The sequence below is a fragment of the Ochotona princeps genome, chromosome 6, assembly GCF_030435755.1.
Source record: "Ochotona princeps isolate mOchPri1 chromosome 6, mOchPri1.hap1, whole genome shotgun sequence".
NCBI lineage: Eukaryota > Metazoa > Chordata > Mammalia > Lagomorpha > Ochotonidae > Ochotona > Ochotona princeps.
The window spans coordinates 35,329,581-35,345,721 of NC_080837.1; the positions used below are offsets into that span (position 1 = coordinate 35,329,581).

Below are 16,141 nucleotides of genomic sequence, written 5' to 3' on the forward strand. Positions count from 1 at the left end.
GCTTTGGATCGGCGCACACCGGCCCGTTGCGGCTCACTTGGGGAGTGAAACATCGGATGGAAGATCTTCCTCTCCTCTCTCTGTATATCCGGCTTTCCAATAATAATAAAATCTTAAAAAAAAAAAGACAGACATCCACAACACACTGCCTGAGGTCATGTCCCAGCTCCAGTCCTGAATCCAGCCTCCTGCTGCTACAGACCATGGAGGCAGCAGTAATGCCTCAGATAACCAGGTCCCTGTGACTCACACAGGAGATCTGGGTTAGTTCCTGGCTGCTGGCTTGAGCCCCAGCCCTCTCCACTGAAGGAATGTGGAACCAGCAGATGCGAGTGCTCTGTCAGTCTCTCCAATAAATCAATAGTTTTAAAGAAGTCTGTAGGGGAATGGAGTTTAAAAAAACTAAGTCCATTTTGGTGCATCTAAGAAGAGTTTTCATAACATGCTTTTTCCATGAGCTTTTTGAAGTACCCTTGTCTATTCCACCGAGACCAGGATCCCCCACCTGTTGCTGCACATGGCCGGTGTACTGCTCGATGAACTCCGTGAAGCGAATGTAGTCTGTGCCAAGCCGACAGAGCCGATTCAGGACGCTGGTCTCACTGGGGTGGAGAAATGGGAAGTCCTGTGACACCTGCAGAGGAGGGACAGAACACTCAGGCACTGCTGCAGCCCTCAGATGCTTCATACAGTTTATCTGTTCCTTTCCCAAGAGTCCCACTGAAGGTTGCCAAATTCTGGGTGATAAACCACCACAAAGTGTTGTTCCCTCTCTCTTATTATTTACTACTAGGTGACAGGTGACACAAGATAAAAATCCAAACTAGATAAAAAGTCAGTTTTCCCAGGGGGATGATCTATGAACATAGGGGTTTGTAGCTGATTCAAAAAACTTTTTTTTTTTTAGCAATCTCTGCTCAAATTGGGGTCTGAAGACTCCAGAAGTTTCTCATATTCTTAGATATATAATACTTTTCCTCTTCTTCCTGAGAAATTTTGTTTATTCTAATAAAAATCTAAATGTAAGCATTCTACAATCTGTAACAAGCATTATATATCTGTCCATTTCAGTTCATTTATTTGTACTCTAATTTAAACGAAGTGAAAGAATGACTTACTATGCTATATAAAGGTTTTACAATAATTTAAGCAGGAAAAAAGTCTGAGAATGTATTTAAGCTTGAACAACTTTTTTTTAAAGATTTATTTATTTTTTATTGGAAAGGCAGATTTACAGAGAGAAGGAAAGACAGAGAGAAAGATCCTCCATCCACTGGTTCACTCCCCAAGTGGCCGCAATGGCCAGAGCTGAGCCGATCCTGCAGCCAGGAGCTGGGAACCTCTTCGAGGTCTCTTACGTGGGTGTAGAGACCCAAGGCTTTAGGCCATCCTCAACTGCTTTCCCAGGCCACAAGCAAGGAGCTGGAAGAGAAGTGAGCAGCCAGGACACAAACCAGTGCCCATATGGAATCCCGGCGCACAGAAGGCAAAGACCTTAGCCACTAGACTACTGTGTGCTGGGCCCAAGTTTAACCAACTCTTAAAAAAGCTTTGGTGAGAGGGTCCAGTACAGTGGTGCAGTAGGCTAATCCTCTGCCCTGTGGAGCCAGCATCTCATATGGACACTGGTTCATGTCCCAGCTGCTCCACTTCCCAGTTTACTGCATATGGTCTAGCAAAGCAGTGGAGGATGGCGCAAGGTCTTGGATTCCTGTATCCACAGGAGAGACTGGAAGAACCTTCTGCTTCCCAGCCAGGGATCAGCTCAGCTCTGCTTGTTGTGGCCATTTGGGGAGTGAACTAGCAAATGAAAGACTTTCTGTCATTCCTTCTCTCTCCATAAAAATCTAATTTCAGACAAAGATACGCAAACCTTTTTTTTAATATGTTTTTATTTTGAATTATGTGGTGCAATTTCATATAGGCTGGGATTCCCCCTAAACTCCTATCCCCCGACAGATTTTCCCCATTTTACTACAATGGTGTAGTCCTTCATAAGGAATCATAATTCTATCAGTTTCTTATTTAAGTGTATCCTGACATTGTTGGTACAGACAATGTCAGACAGTCCAGCATGCCATTGTCTGCACATGTCCAACAGTTTCACTGGGAATCCATCTTTCATCTGGAAGCAAGGATGCATGTTCCATTATACCCCCACATCTGTATATGATAGACCCCAGTACTCCATTACTATACATTTCCATAAATGAGAAGCCATGAAACAAGGTCAACAACTGGTATGAGTTAGAACAGCCACAACAACAACAACAACAACAAATTACAGCACCATGAAAAAATGTGCCACTGAGTAGCCAACACATGAGTGACAAAAAGGAAACACGAAAGTCTCTTGGGAAAAATGATGCCACCGTGTAATCCATGAGCCAGCAATGATTTCGACAAAAGAAAGTATTTGGGAATAAATAAAACTGAAATTAAAAACATTGAAACACATAGGATGTAGCCCCCCCCCCCAAAAAAAAAACCCAGTATGGATTAGGTTGTTGAAGTTATACTTTCCATGATGGTTTCCTTACATCAGAGAGTACATATGGTATTTGTCCTTTTGGGATTGACTCCTTTCACTGAGCAAAATGGTCTCTAGTTGGGACCACCTAGTTGTAAATGGCATAATTCATTCTTTTTAATAGCTAAATAATATTCCATGAGTAGATGTGCCAGTTTCTTTAACCACTCTGCTTTGGAAGCACATCTGGATTGTTTCCATGTCTTTGCTATTGTAGATTGTGCTGCTGCAAATATAGGATTACAGATCCCCTTCCCACATGCCGATTTCATATGCAGAAAGAACCTTCAGGCTCCTGTCTTCTAATCAGCTAAGCTCCAGCCATTTGAGGAATGAATCAACAGGTGGAAAAATCTCTATTCCTGTCTTCCTTCTCTCAAAGTATGCCTTTCACATAAATAAATCTTTAAAGGGGCCCGGCGGCGTGGCCCAGCAGCTAAAGTCCTCGCCTTGAAAGCCCCGGGATCCCATATGGGCGCCGGCTCTAATCCCGGCAACTCCACTTCCCATCCAGCTCCCTGCTTGTGGTCTGGGAAAGCAGTTGAGGACGGCCCAAAGCTTTGGGACCCTGCACCCGTGTGGGAGACCCGGAAGAGGTTCCTGGTTCCCAGCTTTGGATCGGCGCGCACCAGCCCGTTGCGGCTCACTTGGTGGAGTGAATCATCGGACGGAAGATCTTCCTCTCTGTCTCTCCTCTCTGTATATCTCACTTTGTAATAAAAATAAATAAATCTTAAAAAAAAAACTAGAAAAAACTTTATAAAATTTTTACTTATGTGAAATTCAAAGTAAGAGAGAGGGAAAGACACAAAAGTCTCCCATCTGCTAGTTCATTCTCCAGATGGTTCTAACAGCTGTGACCAAGCCAGGCTGAAGCCAGGGTTTTTTCCCAGGTTTCCCATGTGGACAGTGGGGCCAAAGCACCTTCTATTGCTTTCCCAGGTACATTAGCAGAGAGTAGATAGAAAATGTAACAGCTGGGATATGAACTGGAGCCCCTAAAGGATGCCAACGTTACAGATGATATATTATTTACCCACTATACCACAAAGTTGACCCTGTAGCAACTTCTATCATTAAGATTGCTCTGCCAGGCCTGGCACCATGGCCTAGAGGCTAAGGTCCCTGCCTTGAATGTGCCAGGAACCTATATGAGCGCCGGTTCTAATACTGGCAGCTCCACTTCCCTGCTTGTGGCCTGAGAAAGCAGTCAAGGATGGCCTAAAGCCTTGGGACCCTGCACCCATGTGGGAGACCTGGAATAAGTTCCTGGTTCCTGGCTTCGGATCGGAGCAGCACCGGCCACTACAGTCACTTGGGGGGATCATCGGATGGAGGATCTTCCTCTCTCCTCCTCTCTATATATCTGACTTTGCAATAATAAATAAATCTTAAAAAGAAAAAAGATTGCTTTGCCAACAAGAACTCTTGTTGGCAGTTTTAGAAATTTAAAAAATTGGTGCATAGTTAGCTAGTTTTCCACTGCCATCACCGAGTATAGTACCTGCTGATCCATTTTTTTTAATTGTTTAAGATTTTATTTATTTTCATTGGAAAGTCAGATTTACAAAGAGAAGAACAGAAAGATCTTCCACCCGCTACTTCACTCCCCAAGTAGCCGCCATGGCTGGAGCTGAGTTGATCAGAAGCTTCTTCCAGTCTCCCAGGTTGGTTCAGGGTCCCAATGCCTTGGGCTGTCCTCAACTGCTTTCTCAAGCCATAAGCAGGAAGCTGGAAGTGAAGTGAAGCAGTTGGGACACGAACCAAATCCCATATAGGATTCTGGTGCATGGAAGGTGAGAACTTGAGTCACCAGGCTATAGCGCGGGGCTCTGTTTCACTTCTGATGCAGCTATCTGCTAATGTATTGGGAAAATAGTGGAAGGACAGCTCAAATCCTTGGACCCCTGGATCTATGAGAGACTAGGAAGAAGGTATGGACACACCCACCTGTGGCTGATACAGCCATTTGGGGAGTGAGCTAGCAGACAGAAGGTCTGTCTCTTACCCTCCCTCTTTCCAAATCAAATAAATAAATCATTAAAAAAAAAAAACCAGTATGGGGCCAGTGCAGTAGCCTAGTGGCTAAAGTCCTCGCCTTGCATGTGCCGGAATCCTATATGGGCAATGGTTCATGTCCTGGCTGCTCCATTTCCCCTCCAGCTCCCTGCTTTTGGACTAGGAAAGCAGTAGAGGTCAGCCCAAGGCCTTGGGACCTTGCACCTGCAAAGGAGACCCAAAAGAAGCTCCTGGCTTCGGATCAACTTAGTTCCAGCTGTTGCGGCCACATGGGGAGTGAACCAGTGGATGGAAGATACTTCACTCTGCATCGCCTCCTCTCTGTAAATCTGACTTTCCAATAAAAACAAATAAATCCCAGGCGGGTGCAGGGTCCCAAGGTTTTGGGCCATCCTCGACTGCTTTCCCAGGCCATAAGCAGGGAGATGGATGGGAGGTGGAGATGCCAGGATAAGAACCGGAGGCCCAGGGAATCAAGATGGCAGAATAGGGTAAGGACACGTTTAAACAGACTGAAAAACATTTAATCAGGATGAAGCAGAGAGGACACATTCCAGGAAATAGGAGAGGACAGAACAACAGCAGAGGGGTACCTGGCAACTGACAGACACAGGAAAGCAGCAGACACAACAGTGTGGAGTTGCAGTGACTGATACTCCAGCGGCATTCAGCAAACAGCAATCTGAACTCCACCAGCAGCCGGATCTCCACCAGCAACCAGGTGGGAAGGGACTTTCGCTGGGAGCTCAGGAGGTGAACCCAAAGAACTGTCCATACTGCTAGTCTGTTTGATTTGACCAGGAGCAGAGACAGAGCGGCAGATCCCAGACAGGAAGTGCGAGAACAGGGTGGATTTCACAGCCCAGTCAGCCCCCTAGAGCCGAATTGGGTGCCACTTTGCCTAAGAGGGCAAAGGCAAGGGAAAGGACTGAGCGTAAACTGAACTCGGAGTGAACTCGTTTTTGACTCAGTGAACTGCATCAATGCAGTAATCTACAGGTTCCACCCAAGACATGTCTAGGTAGCCCTCAGACCTGATGGCCAGCAGATCAAGAACTCTAGTAGGGGCATGTCAGGCACCATTCTGTACACTGTGGCAAAAGCTGTTAAGACTGTAGGGACAACTGTGACTTGTGCATGTGCTGATCTCGTGATAACTCACTGAGTTCAGTGAATTGCACTGGTCCCAAAGGAAAATAATACTGACTGTGGCACTGTACGGGTTAAAATAGGTCCATGTGGCACCCAGACCTAACGTCCAACAGGTTCCAGCAAGATCAGTTCCACCAACAACCTAGCTATATAGGACACCTGGTCTCTTCCTAATCCTGGAACCTGCTACAACCGGAAGTGGGAGAAAGGCTGTACAAAGGTGCAGCCTCAGCACGGTATCACAGGAGGTGGAGAGTGGTGAGCCAGGAGCTGGGGCTATGGAGTTCTTTGTGGAAATCTAACATAAGAACCCAGACCTGGAACTCACTGGACAGAGTGGCACAATTGGCTGCAAGCAAAGACTTGTGTACCAACTGCAATAAGTAAAATCAAACTGTAGATCTGTGGGTGACAGAGCTTAGAAACCTGCCCCAAGGAGAAGACTCTGCTACCCAGAAGCACAATGACCAAGAACAAAAGAGACAAAGGCACAATGAATATTACTGAAAACTCCCCTGCAAAGGAGCAAAACCCTACGCCAACCTCAGAGTTAACTGAGGAAGACATCAAGAAAATGGGGGACACAAAATTCAGAAAACTCATTTTAAAGCTTCTGATCAACAATGAAAGCACTTGCAAGAATTCAAAGAATTTAAGGAACATTTTACACAAGCAACAGCAGCAATAAAGCAAATCAAGGCTGATATATCAGAAATGAAGAACACAGTAGAGCAAATTAAAAGTACAACGGAGAGTCTCCAAAGTAGAATGAAGCAAGCAGAACAAAGAATCTCAGAATTGGAAGGTATTTCCTGTCATCAGGGGGAAGCAAACAAAAAGCTGGAAGCAGAGCTGGATCAGGCCAAAAAAAGTATTCAAGAATTGAAAGACACTATTAAGAGGCTTAATATAAGAGTTATGGGAGTCCCAGAAGGTGCAGAAAGAGAACCTGGTTTTACAGATATATTTAATGAAATAATAAAGGAAAATTTCCCTAATCTAGAGAAACAATTGGGAAACAACATTCAGGAGGGGCACAGAACTCCCAACAGGCTCGATCAAAAACAATTTTCACCAAGACACATGTTCATCAAGCTCTCTTCAATTGAACATAAGGAAAAGATCCTTAAATGTACACGTGAAAAAAAAACCAACTGACATATAAAGGAATGCCAACTAAACTCACAGGAGATCTCTCGCAGGAAACTCTACATGCAAGAAGAGAATGGAGTGACATATTCCAGATTCCAAAAAAAAATTGTCGGCCTAGGATAACATATCCAGCAAAGCTTTTTTTGTCTTTGAAAATTGAAATAAAATTCTTCCACAGTAAAAAAAAAAAAAAAAAAAAAAAAAAAAAAAAAAGTTAAAAGAATTTGCCTCGGGCCCGGTGGCATGGCCTAGTGGTTAAAATCCTTGCCTTGAAAGCACCGGGATCCCATGGGCGCCCATTCTAATCCTGGCAGCTCTACTTTCCATTCAGCTCCCTGTTTGTGGCCTGGGAAAGCAGCTGAGGGCGGCCCAAAGCCTTGGGACTCTGCAACCATGTGGGAGACCTGGATTAAGTTCCTGGCTCCTGGCTTCGGATTGGTATAGCACTGGCAGTTGCACTCACTTGGGGAGTGAATCATAGGACGGAAGATCTTCCTCTCTGTCTCTCCTTCTCTTCGTGTATCTGACTTTCCAATAAAAATTAAATCTTAAAAAAAAAAAAAAAGAATTTGCCTCTTCCAAACCTGCCCTACAAATGATACTTCAAGATGTTCTCTTGACAGAGAAGAGGAATAGCACCCAACAAAACTAAAGGTATATGTGAAGAACATCCCAGTAAAATGACAACAGAAGACTAAACCAATGAACAACCCATTCCTAAAATGGCAGGACCAAAGTACCATCCATACATATTAAACTTTGAATGTAAATGGCTTAAGCTCAATCAAATGTCATAGATTAGTAGACTGGATTAAAAAAACAAACCCCATCTATTTATTGTCTAGAAGAGACACATTTCACCAACAAAAATCAGCGGAAACTATATCTCGTGGGTTTTGATGTCTTCTGTTAGTTTCATCTATTCAAAACACTTTATTCTGATTAAATCCTTCAGTGACTCACAGATCATACAGTAGCATCATTTTCTTCAAGAAGGTTCTTGATTTTCATTTCTTCAGCTACACGTTAGTCATTTAGTAGCATGTTATTTAACTTCATGGTGTTGTTAATTTTTTTTCTTCCTCATGTTGATTTTGCTTTGTGGCTTTTCATTTAAAGGGATGTATAGTATCTGTGTAATGGAGACCGTCATATCTAGTAACATGTTATTTAACTTCATGGCATTGTAAATTTCTATTTTTCTTCCTGTTGTTGATTTTGTTTTGTGGCTTTTCATTTAAGGGGATGTACAGTAGCTGTGTAATGGAGACTGTCATATCTAGTGACATGTTATTTAACTTCATGGCATTGTAAATTTCTATTTTTCTTCCTATTATTGATTTTGTATTATGACTTTTCATTTGAGGGGATGTACAGTAGCTGTGGAGACTAATATATCCAGATGTGAGGATACAATGTAGTATGTATCTCTATTTCCAGATAAAGATGGACTTACAATGAAACTGTTGACTATATCTTGACAATAGGATGCTGGACTCTCTGCCATTGTCCGTGCCCACAATGATGGACATATGACTGTGCATGAAGAACTATCCTTTAGTAATGATACAGAGAAACTAGGTGGGGGGGGGGATTGGGGCTGGGATAATGGAAATACCAAGAGCCTATGGAACTGTATCATAAAATGAGTAAATAATAATTAAAAAAAAAAACTGGTGCCCATATGTGACCCCGGTGCGTTCAAGGCGAGGACTTTAGCTGCTAGGCCATGGCACCAGGCCCAACAAATAAATCTTAAAAAGCATGGGTGACATTACTGGGAACATGAACAGCAAACAATTCCTTCAATTTACTGACATTATGTTACACATTTATATAGACAATGGATGTAGGAAAACAGTCTATAAACAGGTAACAACAATAAACAGTTATGAATTATAGCAGATAAACAAGCGGCAGGGTAGAGAATAATGGCATGAGGCAAGAATACTTAAAAATTTCACTGGAGGAAGCGTTTCTGAGGAACTGACATTAAGGCTGAAAGGTTAGGCTAAAAAGCAGGGAAATACCTGAGACTTTATAAAAGGGGGGGAGGGACAGGGAAGGTGGAATTCCTTGAGGCCCGCTCCTGTTTCTCCAGTCACCTCTATGTACTTCAGAGAGTCAAGCACCCACAAAGAACATTCTCCTCCCATACAACACTCAGCACTGTGATATTTTTGCCAGGGAAAAGCTGAGACGCCAACTCAGTCTTCAAAGCCCCAAAGGCGCGTATCAGTAAAATTCTTTTAAGAATTTCTTTGGAGAAACAACTCAAACTCCGTTATACAATCACCCCCCCCCCCCAAAAAAAAAAACCACACACCTAAATCACAAAATCACCTTAAAACAATAGGAGGAATCCATCTGATTTCTATATGTTACAAGTTTAGCATATAAATTTTCTATTCTTGCACAGCCTACACTCCCCGCTAAATACCTGTCTTGCCACTACCAGGACTTAGTAGCCATAAAATGCTGGAAACTTCAACAGACTTTCTTGTAAGCTTAAGCTAACAACGCCTGTGTTACTCAGCTACTGAGAGCACTGAGTAACCTGGAAGACAGTAGTTCAGACACTAGGATTGGAACAGGATTGCTTTCAAAACTCGGCTCTGATCATGACGGGTATGTAACACACAGCTCGAGGTTCATGCCTCAATTAAGCTGCAAAATGTATACAGCTGGTCGTTAGGGTCAACTCAGAACGCAGGTTCCCTAAACAGGTATCACATGACCCTTCCTCCTCATACATTTCTCATTCCGGAGGCCCCGGGTAAGCGCTCCACCTGGAGCAGAACTTCTCCGGCAGTCACGATGGAAACCCACCCACACGCTCTCGAAAACCATTTTTATCATTCAGCAAAATCATACTGGCCGTTGCGTATTTGAATGAGACTTCAAAAACTAAGAAACAGAATGCTAGCGTGAAAATAAACAGCACCAAGGGTCTTCCTTATCTTTAAACCAGATGCTCTGTAGCTCTCAGATACCTTCTCCTTAATCCCGCGTCCGCACACCCCGCAGCAACGCAAAGCCCTTGGGGGTCTGACCATCTGAGGCCTGGCCCCTCACCCTTGGGACCCCAGGGGAGCTGCCCTTCTCACCATCCCAGGGACCAGCCTCCGGCCCCCCAAGTCCCTCAGACATCCCTCCCAGTCCCCGGAGTCTAAGCGCCCTCAGCCACACCGTACCTGCAGGCCACTCCGCTTGTTCCAGGTGAAGATGGACCCCGGGTACCCGCTCAGAGCCAAGAGCAGCTCGTGGATCATGCCCACGGCGGACTTGGCGTCCGGGGATGTCACCTCTCCTCCGGCACCCCTCTAGAAGACCACGGCGGCGAAGCCTCCCCCTTCCACAGGCGCTCAGGCAGCGGCTCCCCAGCCCCGTGGCGGAAGGAACGGAGGTTCGCGCCGGCCGGCTCCCGGAAGTACGCCGCGCGCCCGGCTCCTCAGGGCCCGCCCGCTCACTTCCGCCCGGCCGCGCGCAGGCGCCCTCAGCGTCCCCCAGCTGCCCGCTCCCACCTCCGGTCTGGGAGCGGGTCTAGGCGGCTGGCAGGGTCCCGCCTGGGGTTGGACCTAGGGTCGGTGATGCTGGACCGGGTTAGCTCCGCGAGTGACCTGAGAGTCAATTCGAGAGGGAGACTCCCAGATGCAGACCGTAGAGAGTCTCAGGGCGCCTTAGCCCCATCGGAGGCTTCCAGAGGGACGGCAAGGCGATTCCCAGAGTGACCCGGCCGGAGGGCGTGATAGACAGAGGCCGGACCCATGCCCCCGCCAGTCCCCGGCCAGCACCGAGCTCGCGCGCCCTACTGCTGCCGTCTCTCGGATCCTGCTCATCAGCAGCTGTGGGACTCTTCCCGACGCCGGCTCCAGGAGCCGCACCAGTTTCTCCTTAAGGTTTCCCGTCAGTAGCTCCCGACCCCTAGCTTGAGCGGTCTCTTCTGCTTGGCAGGGACCGCATAACCTCGATACCCCGTACTTGAATGTTGTTGGCGGTGGGAGTTGGTAAAGGCGGAGTCTAAGGGAGATGAGCTGCGACCTGCTGGACAGAGGTTTTTTGTTGCCTTGCAACCTTAGGACTTTCCCATCATTTACTGCAGCGTGAACTTCCTGTTGAGACATCGGTTGGGGGATTTGAATGGGATCGGGTTTGGGGAAATGGGGGAGAAGCAAGACAGGGCTGTTATCAGCCCTTTCTTGAAGCTACCCAGAAATGCAGTTTTATTTTTTTTGAAAGACGGTATTGGCTTGCCAATGGTGCTATCTCACAGAGCTAAATAGGAGCCAGCTCTGGCAAGACTTGAGACAAACGAATTCTTTTTGATCGTGATCCCTCTCTACTCTAGAGAGAAACTGCTCACCTGCAGGCGATTCTCCAAGGCCATGGGGAGATAGACGTGAGCCCTAGAGGGCCACTGTTGTCTGCGGTGAATGACGGCCAAACCCACCTTGAGAGGGAATGGCATTAATTCCCAGACCTTCCGTCAGCGCTTCAGGAGATTCCATTACCAGGAGGTGGCTGGGCCCCGAGAGGCCTTCAGCCAGCTCTGGGAACTCTGCTGTAGGTGGCTGAGACCAGAAGTGCGCACCGAGGAGCAGATCGTGAAATTGTTGGTGCTGGAGCAGTTCCTGACCGTCCTACCTGGGGAGATCCAGAACTGGGTCCAAGCGCAGTGTCCAGAAAATGGAGAGGAGGCAGTGACTCTGGTGGAGGATTTAGAGAGAACGCCTGGAAGACCTGGACTCCCAGTGAGGAAGGGAGTGGGGCAAAGTGACAAGTGTGGGATTGGGAAGTGACTGCAGCAGAGGGAACAGAGAGGCAAACTTAAAAGGGAGCACAGACTCCCCCCCCTTTTTTTTTAAAGATTTTATTATTATTGGAAAGCCGGATATATACAGAGAGGAGGAGAGACAGAGAGGAAGATCTTCCGTCCGATGATTCACTCCCCAAGTGAGCCGCAACGGGCCGGTGCGCGCCGATCCGATGCTGGGAACCAGGAACCTCTTCCAGGTCTCCCACACGGGTGCAGTGTCCCAATGCATTGGGCTGTCCTCAACTGCTTTCCCAGGCCACAAGCAGGGAGCTGGATGGGAAGTGGAGCTGCCGGGATTAGAACCGGCGCCCATATGGGATCCTGGGGCATTCAAGGCGAGGACTTTAGCCGCTAGGCCACACCGCCGGGCCCAGACCCTATTTTATCTTTAAGGAGAGCAAGTATTTATAAAACATCTTATGTAGTAAGATCAGCACTTTTTACCTGTCTTCCTTTTACTTTCCCAAATCTCAAAGTCAGTTTATTCTGTTTATTTCTACTTAGAATAGCACAGTGAAGAACTGTCCAAAGCTGGGCAACCTTTTACAACAATCCTTTGATTTGTGCACTGTACTCTGGCATCTTCACAGGACTGAGAAGTCCTCCAATGACACTCTGTTGGAATATTTTTGCATGTGGAATTATTTTTCAAGTACTGCTCACTGCTGTTGATATATTTTATACAACTCCGTTGTTATGGAAGAGCAGTGAAATACGATTTAGAAGGCTTAGATTCTAATCTACCACTCATCAGCGAGGTGACTGCAGATGGTTAGCTAACCATTCTAAGTATTCATTTCCTCAGTTATAAAATGGAGCTGGCAACACTGGCTCTTTAAAGCTGTAATCTCATTGTCAACAGTGGTCTTGTCCTTAATGTTTTATGTGTGTAATGTTAGTTTAATTCTGTTCTAGCCTTCTTGTCCTCTATACTTTTGTCCTTTCTCTTATTTCATCAAGAAAGAATGAATAGGGCCCGGCAGCGTGGCCTAGTGGCTAAAGTCCTCGCCTTGAATGCCCCGGGATCCCATATGGGCGCCGGTTCTAATCCCAGCAGCTCCACTTCCCATCCAGCTCCCTGCTTGTGGCCTGGGAAAGCAGTCGAGGACAGCCCAAAGCTTTGGGACCCTGCACCCGCGTGAGAGACCCAGAAGAGGTTCCTGGTTCCCGGCATCGGATCGGCGCGTACCAGCCCGTTGCGGCTCACTTGGGGAGTGAAACATCGGATGGAAGATCTTCCTCTCTGTCTCTCCTCCTCTCTGTATATATCCGGCTTTCCAATAATAATAAAATCTTTAAAAAACAAAAAAAAGAAAGAATGAATAAATGCAGATAAGTCACAAATGCAGCCTAAGTGTTAAGTGCTGTTTTCATTCTTTGTTCATCTGTCTGCCTTCTGATTTTTCCTGTTCTCTACTCAGTAAGTAGAGATTAATGGAAAGACTAGAACCTCCAGCTTGCTCTCAGGTGGAAGATTCTTTGAAATTCTCTTCCCTCTACTTTGAGTACCTCACCTGATGTTCAATTCCTGCAAGTATTGCCTGACAGCGGGATCTGCTGCCACAGTAGCATGTTTTCAGACCCAGTAATACTGTTTACTCTTGTTCAGACCCAGTAATACTGTTTACTCCTTTCTTTTCTCATCTTGGCTCCTGCCAGTCCTTCACCCTTACACAGTGCATGACTGTAATTCCTTATCTTGCATATTTGCATAATATCTTTGCTATTGTTGCTAAGCCTAGTTCAGATTGTGCAAGTGGATAAGAATCATAATGGGCCTTAGGAAACAGGACTGGCAGAAAACGTTCAGAGAGATTAGAGATGGTAAGTTGTGATCAGTAGTGATTATTATGGTCTTCTCCTGAACAATGATTTTCTAATTAGAATCAGAATTCCAGAAAAACTATTAGAACGATGGAGAAATGCAGTCTGTACTCTTCTTCAGTGCATACAATGATTATATGATGAAAGGACTCCTGCGTTTTATGGCTAAACAAAATTCATGAATAAAATTATAATTCTAAAGGGAATAGAGAAGCAAAACATTCTATAATGAGTTTATCCATTTGGAAATATGAAGTATTTTTACTTTCTTTTTACCTAGGAGCCCAAGCTTAGTGATTTTTTTCATGATGCAGATGGTAGGAATAAGGAGATGAGGTTGAAAGCTCTGAATTAAATAGTGCTGAAATTTCTCTTCTGGTGACAGGTGTACACTGGGGTTATGAAGAGACCAAAACTTACCTTGCAATTCTTAATGAGACTCAGTTTTACAAAGCCCTGCAGAACTGTCACCGCGACAGCCAATTGTATGGCACAGTAGCGGAGAGGTTATGGGAATATGGCTTCCTTAGGACCCCAGAGCAGTGTCGGATGAAGTTTAAAAGCCTCCAAACTAGCTACCGGAAAGTCAAGAATGGACAGGTACCAGAGTCTTGTCCCTTCTTTGAAGAGATGGATGCTTTGGTGAGTGCTGAGGTTGCTGCCCCACCCAGTGATGGCCAGGGAACCAGAGAGGCTGAAGCTGAGAAGCAAACTGAGGAGGCAAAAGAGACTAGAGAAAGATTCTGATGATGATGAAGAGGACATTGAGATCCCCCCACCCCCGGGGCTGTCATAACCCATGCTCCTGTCTTATTCCAAAGCCCCAGTGGTAAGACTTTTAAACTTCTTTTGTTATACACAATAAAGGGGAGGCCATAGGATTTATAAGGAAGATCATATTGAGAACTGACCTCTATACCAGCTTTAATAGATTTTTTTCCTGTCTATTTCGTCCTCTCCTCACATTTCTTGTCTACTAAAGCAGCTTAGTAAGAGAGGATATAAATTTTTTTATGTGATTTGCCTGCTCACACTATGGCATCAGAAGTAGTTGGGAGTTTGTAAACTTGTTATCTATGTTTGAGCTGTGAAATTTCCAGCCACTTTTGCTATCAGGGAATCCCAAAACTGACATTTCCCAAGTGGCATTTCTGTCCTTCAGAGCAGCATTTTTTTTTTTTTTTTTTAGAGCAACATTGTTTAAGGTGTTGCATGGAGCATCAAATCTATAATAACTTGTTATACTAAAAATGGCTTTGGGAATGCTAACTCTTCCCTCACAACAAATATATTCAAATATATAAGGTTCTGGGATTGCACTTACTGTTGTGGATCTTTTGCATGAAGCATCTCATCAGACAAGCTTCTGGGTAGGATTACTGCTTTACAAGGTACATGTGTAGGCTGACATCCAGCATTCTTTTGCTCCTAGATTTGGGCCACAGAATTTGGATCCACAGTTTACCTGAAACATCTGGAAGTGCAAATGTGCACAGCCTGGGCTCAAAGAAACTAGGCATTTTGTTCTTAGACTATTACAAGGTTGATGTAACAGAACACTTGAAACACATTCATGAAACACGTTTCTCTAAAAGCTGATCTGTTTCTCCAAAAGTTGATCTGGGCATTTCCTTCTAATCACTTTAGTTTCACCATCAAAGAAAATGGACAAGGAGGCCAGGCTGGGCCTAAGATGTGGCAAAATTATATCCTAAGATAGTATCTGTCCTGGATAAACATGGTGAGAGTCTTCCCTGAGATCCAATGAGCTTTCCTTGCTCTCTCTGAGAGGATTTTCTGAAGGTAATAAGGATCTAGGAAGAGTTAAAACCTTATTAATTAACCCTCTAGGTAGATGAAAGCATGTGGTAGGTGACCAAATAGAAAAGTAAAGTACTGGGAATCTTAACAATAATGTTCATTTGGGATCAGACTTCCCTGATTTTTATCTTCAGTCATTTGATGCATCACTTGCTTCTCCCAGATTTGCTTTGCCCTGGAATATAAAAGAAATGGCTAATTTTTAAAAATTCTGTCCTTACATCAGGTTTTGGGAATGAAGAGAATCTAAAAGGGGATATATCTGAGGAAGTACAACTGCATAGGACATTACTTGCAAGGTCTGAAAGGACAATTGCCCATCATCCTAATCAACATAAAGGTAGTAAAAGTGAACACAGACCAGACAGACAGTGCAGAAAGACCCCAGGGCAGAAAAGAGGAAAACTAGCACTTCCAGAGAAGAGTTTGGGTAGTCTTAGGTCATCAGAAGTTTTGCTTGGGAGAGAGAGACCCTCTGAATATCTCAGATATGTCAAAAACTTTAGCCCATGGCGGCGTGGCCTAGTGGCTAAGGTCCTCGCCTTGATCCCATATGGCTGCTGGTTCTAATCCCGGCAGCTCCACTTCCTCTCTGTCTCTCCTCCTCTCAGTATATCTGACTTTGTAATAAAAATAAAATAAATCTTTAAAAAAAAAAACTTTAGCCCAAACTCCCACCTCATGCACCAGATATCCCACCAGGTAGAAAATCCATATAAATGTGCCGAGTGTGGAAAAACCTTCAGTCGAATGCATGCCTCATTAGACATTGGAGAATCTACACAGCAGAGAAACCTTATAAGTGCCTTGACTGTGGGAAAAGTTTT

The 16,141-nt window shown here is 45.0% G+C and overlaps 2 protein-coding genes across 2 annotated transcripts in view; one reads left to right on the top strand and one right to left on the bottom strand.

The window, feature by feature from the left end:
* TUBGCP4 (tubulin gamma complex component 4) overlaps window positions 1-10,294 on the bottom strand; it is a 42,153-nt gene extending 31,859 nt beyond the window's left edge. Inside the window, exons 1-2 of the mRNA XM_004578136.4 lie at window positions 10,048-10,294; window positions 506-634 (exon numbers count right to left, since the gene is read on the bottom strand). Of these exons, the coding sequence (XP_004578193.2) occupies window positions 506-634; window positions 10,048-10,125 (207 nt within the window). The 5' untranslated portion in view covers window positions 10,126-10,294. The remainder of the gene's footprint in view (window positions 1-505; window positions 635-10,047) is intronic.
* Window positions 10,295-10,620: 326 nt separating this feature from the next.
* On the top strand, window positions 10,621-14,342 carry ZSCAN29 (zinc finger and SCAN domain containing 29). Its single transcript, XM_058665288.1, is given in 4 exon segments — window positions 10,621-10,759; window positions 11,332-11,626; window positions 12,260-12,321; window positions 13,825-14,342. Coding segments are annotated over 4 exon segments (912 nt in total). The 3' UTR covers window positions 14,241-14,342.
* The last annotated feature ends 1,799 nt before the right edge of the window (window positions 14,343-16,141 follow it).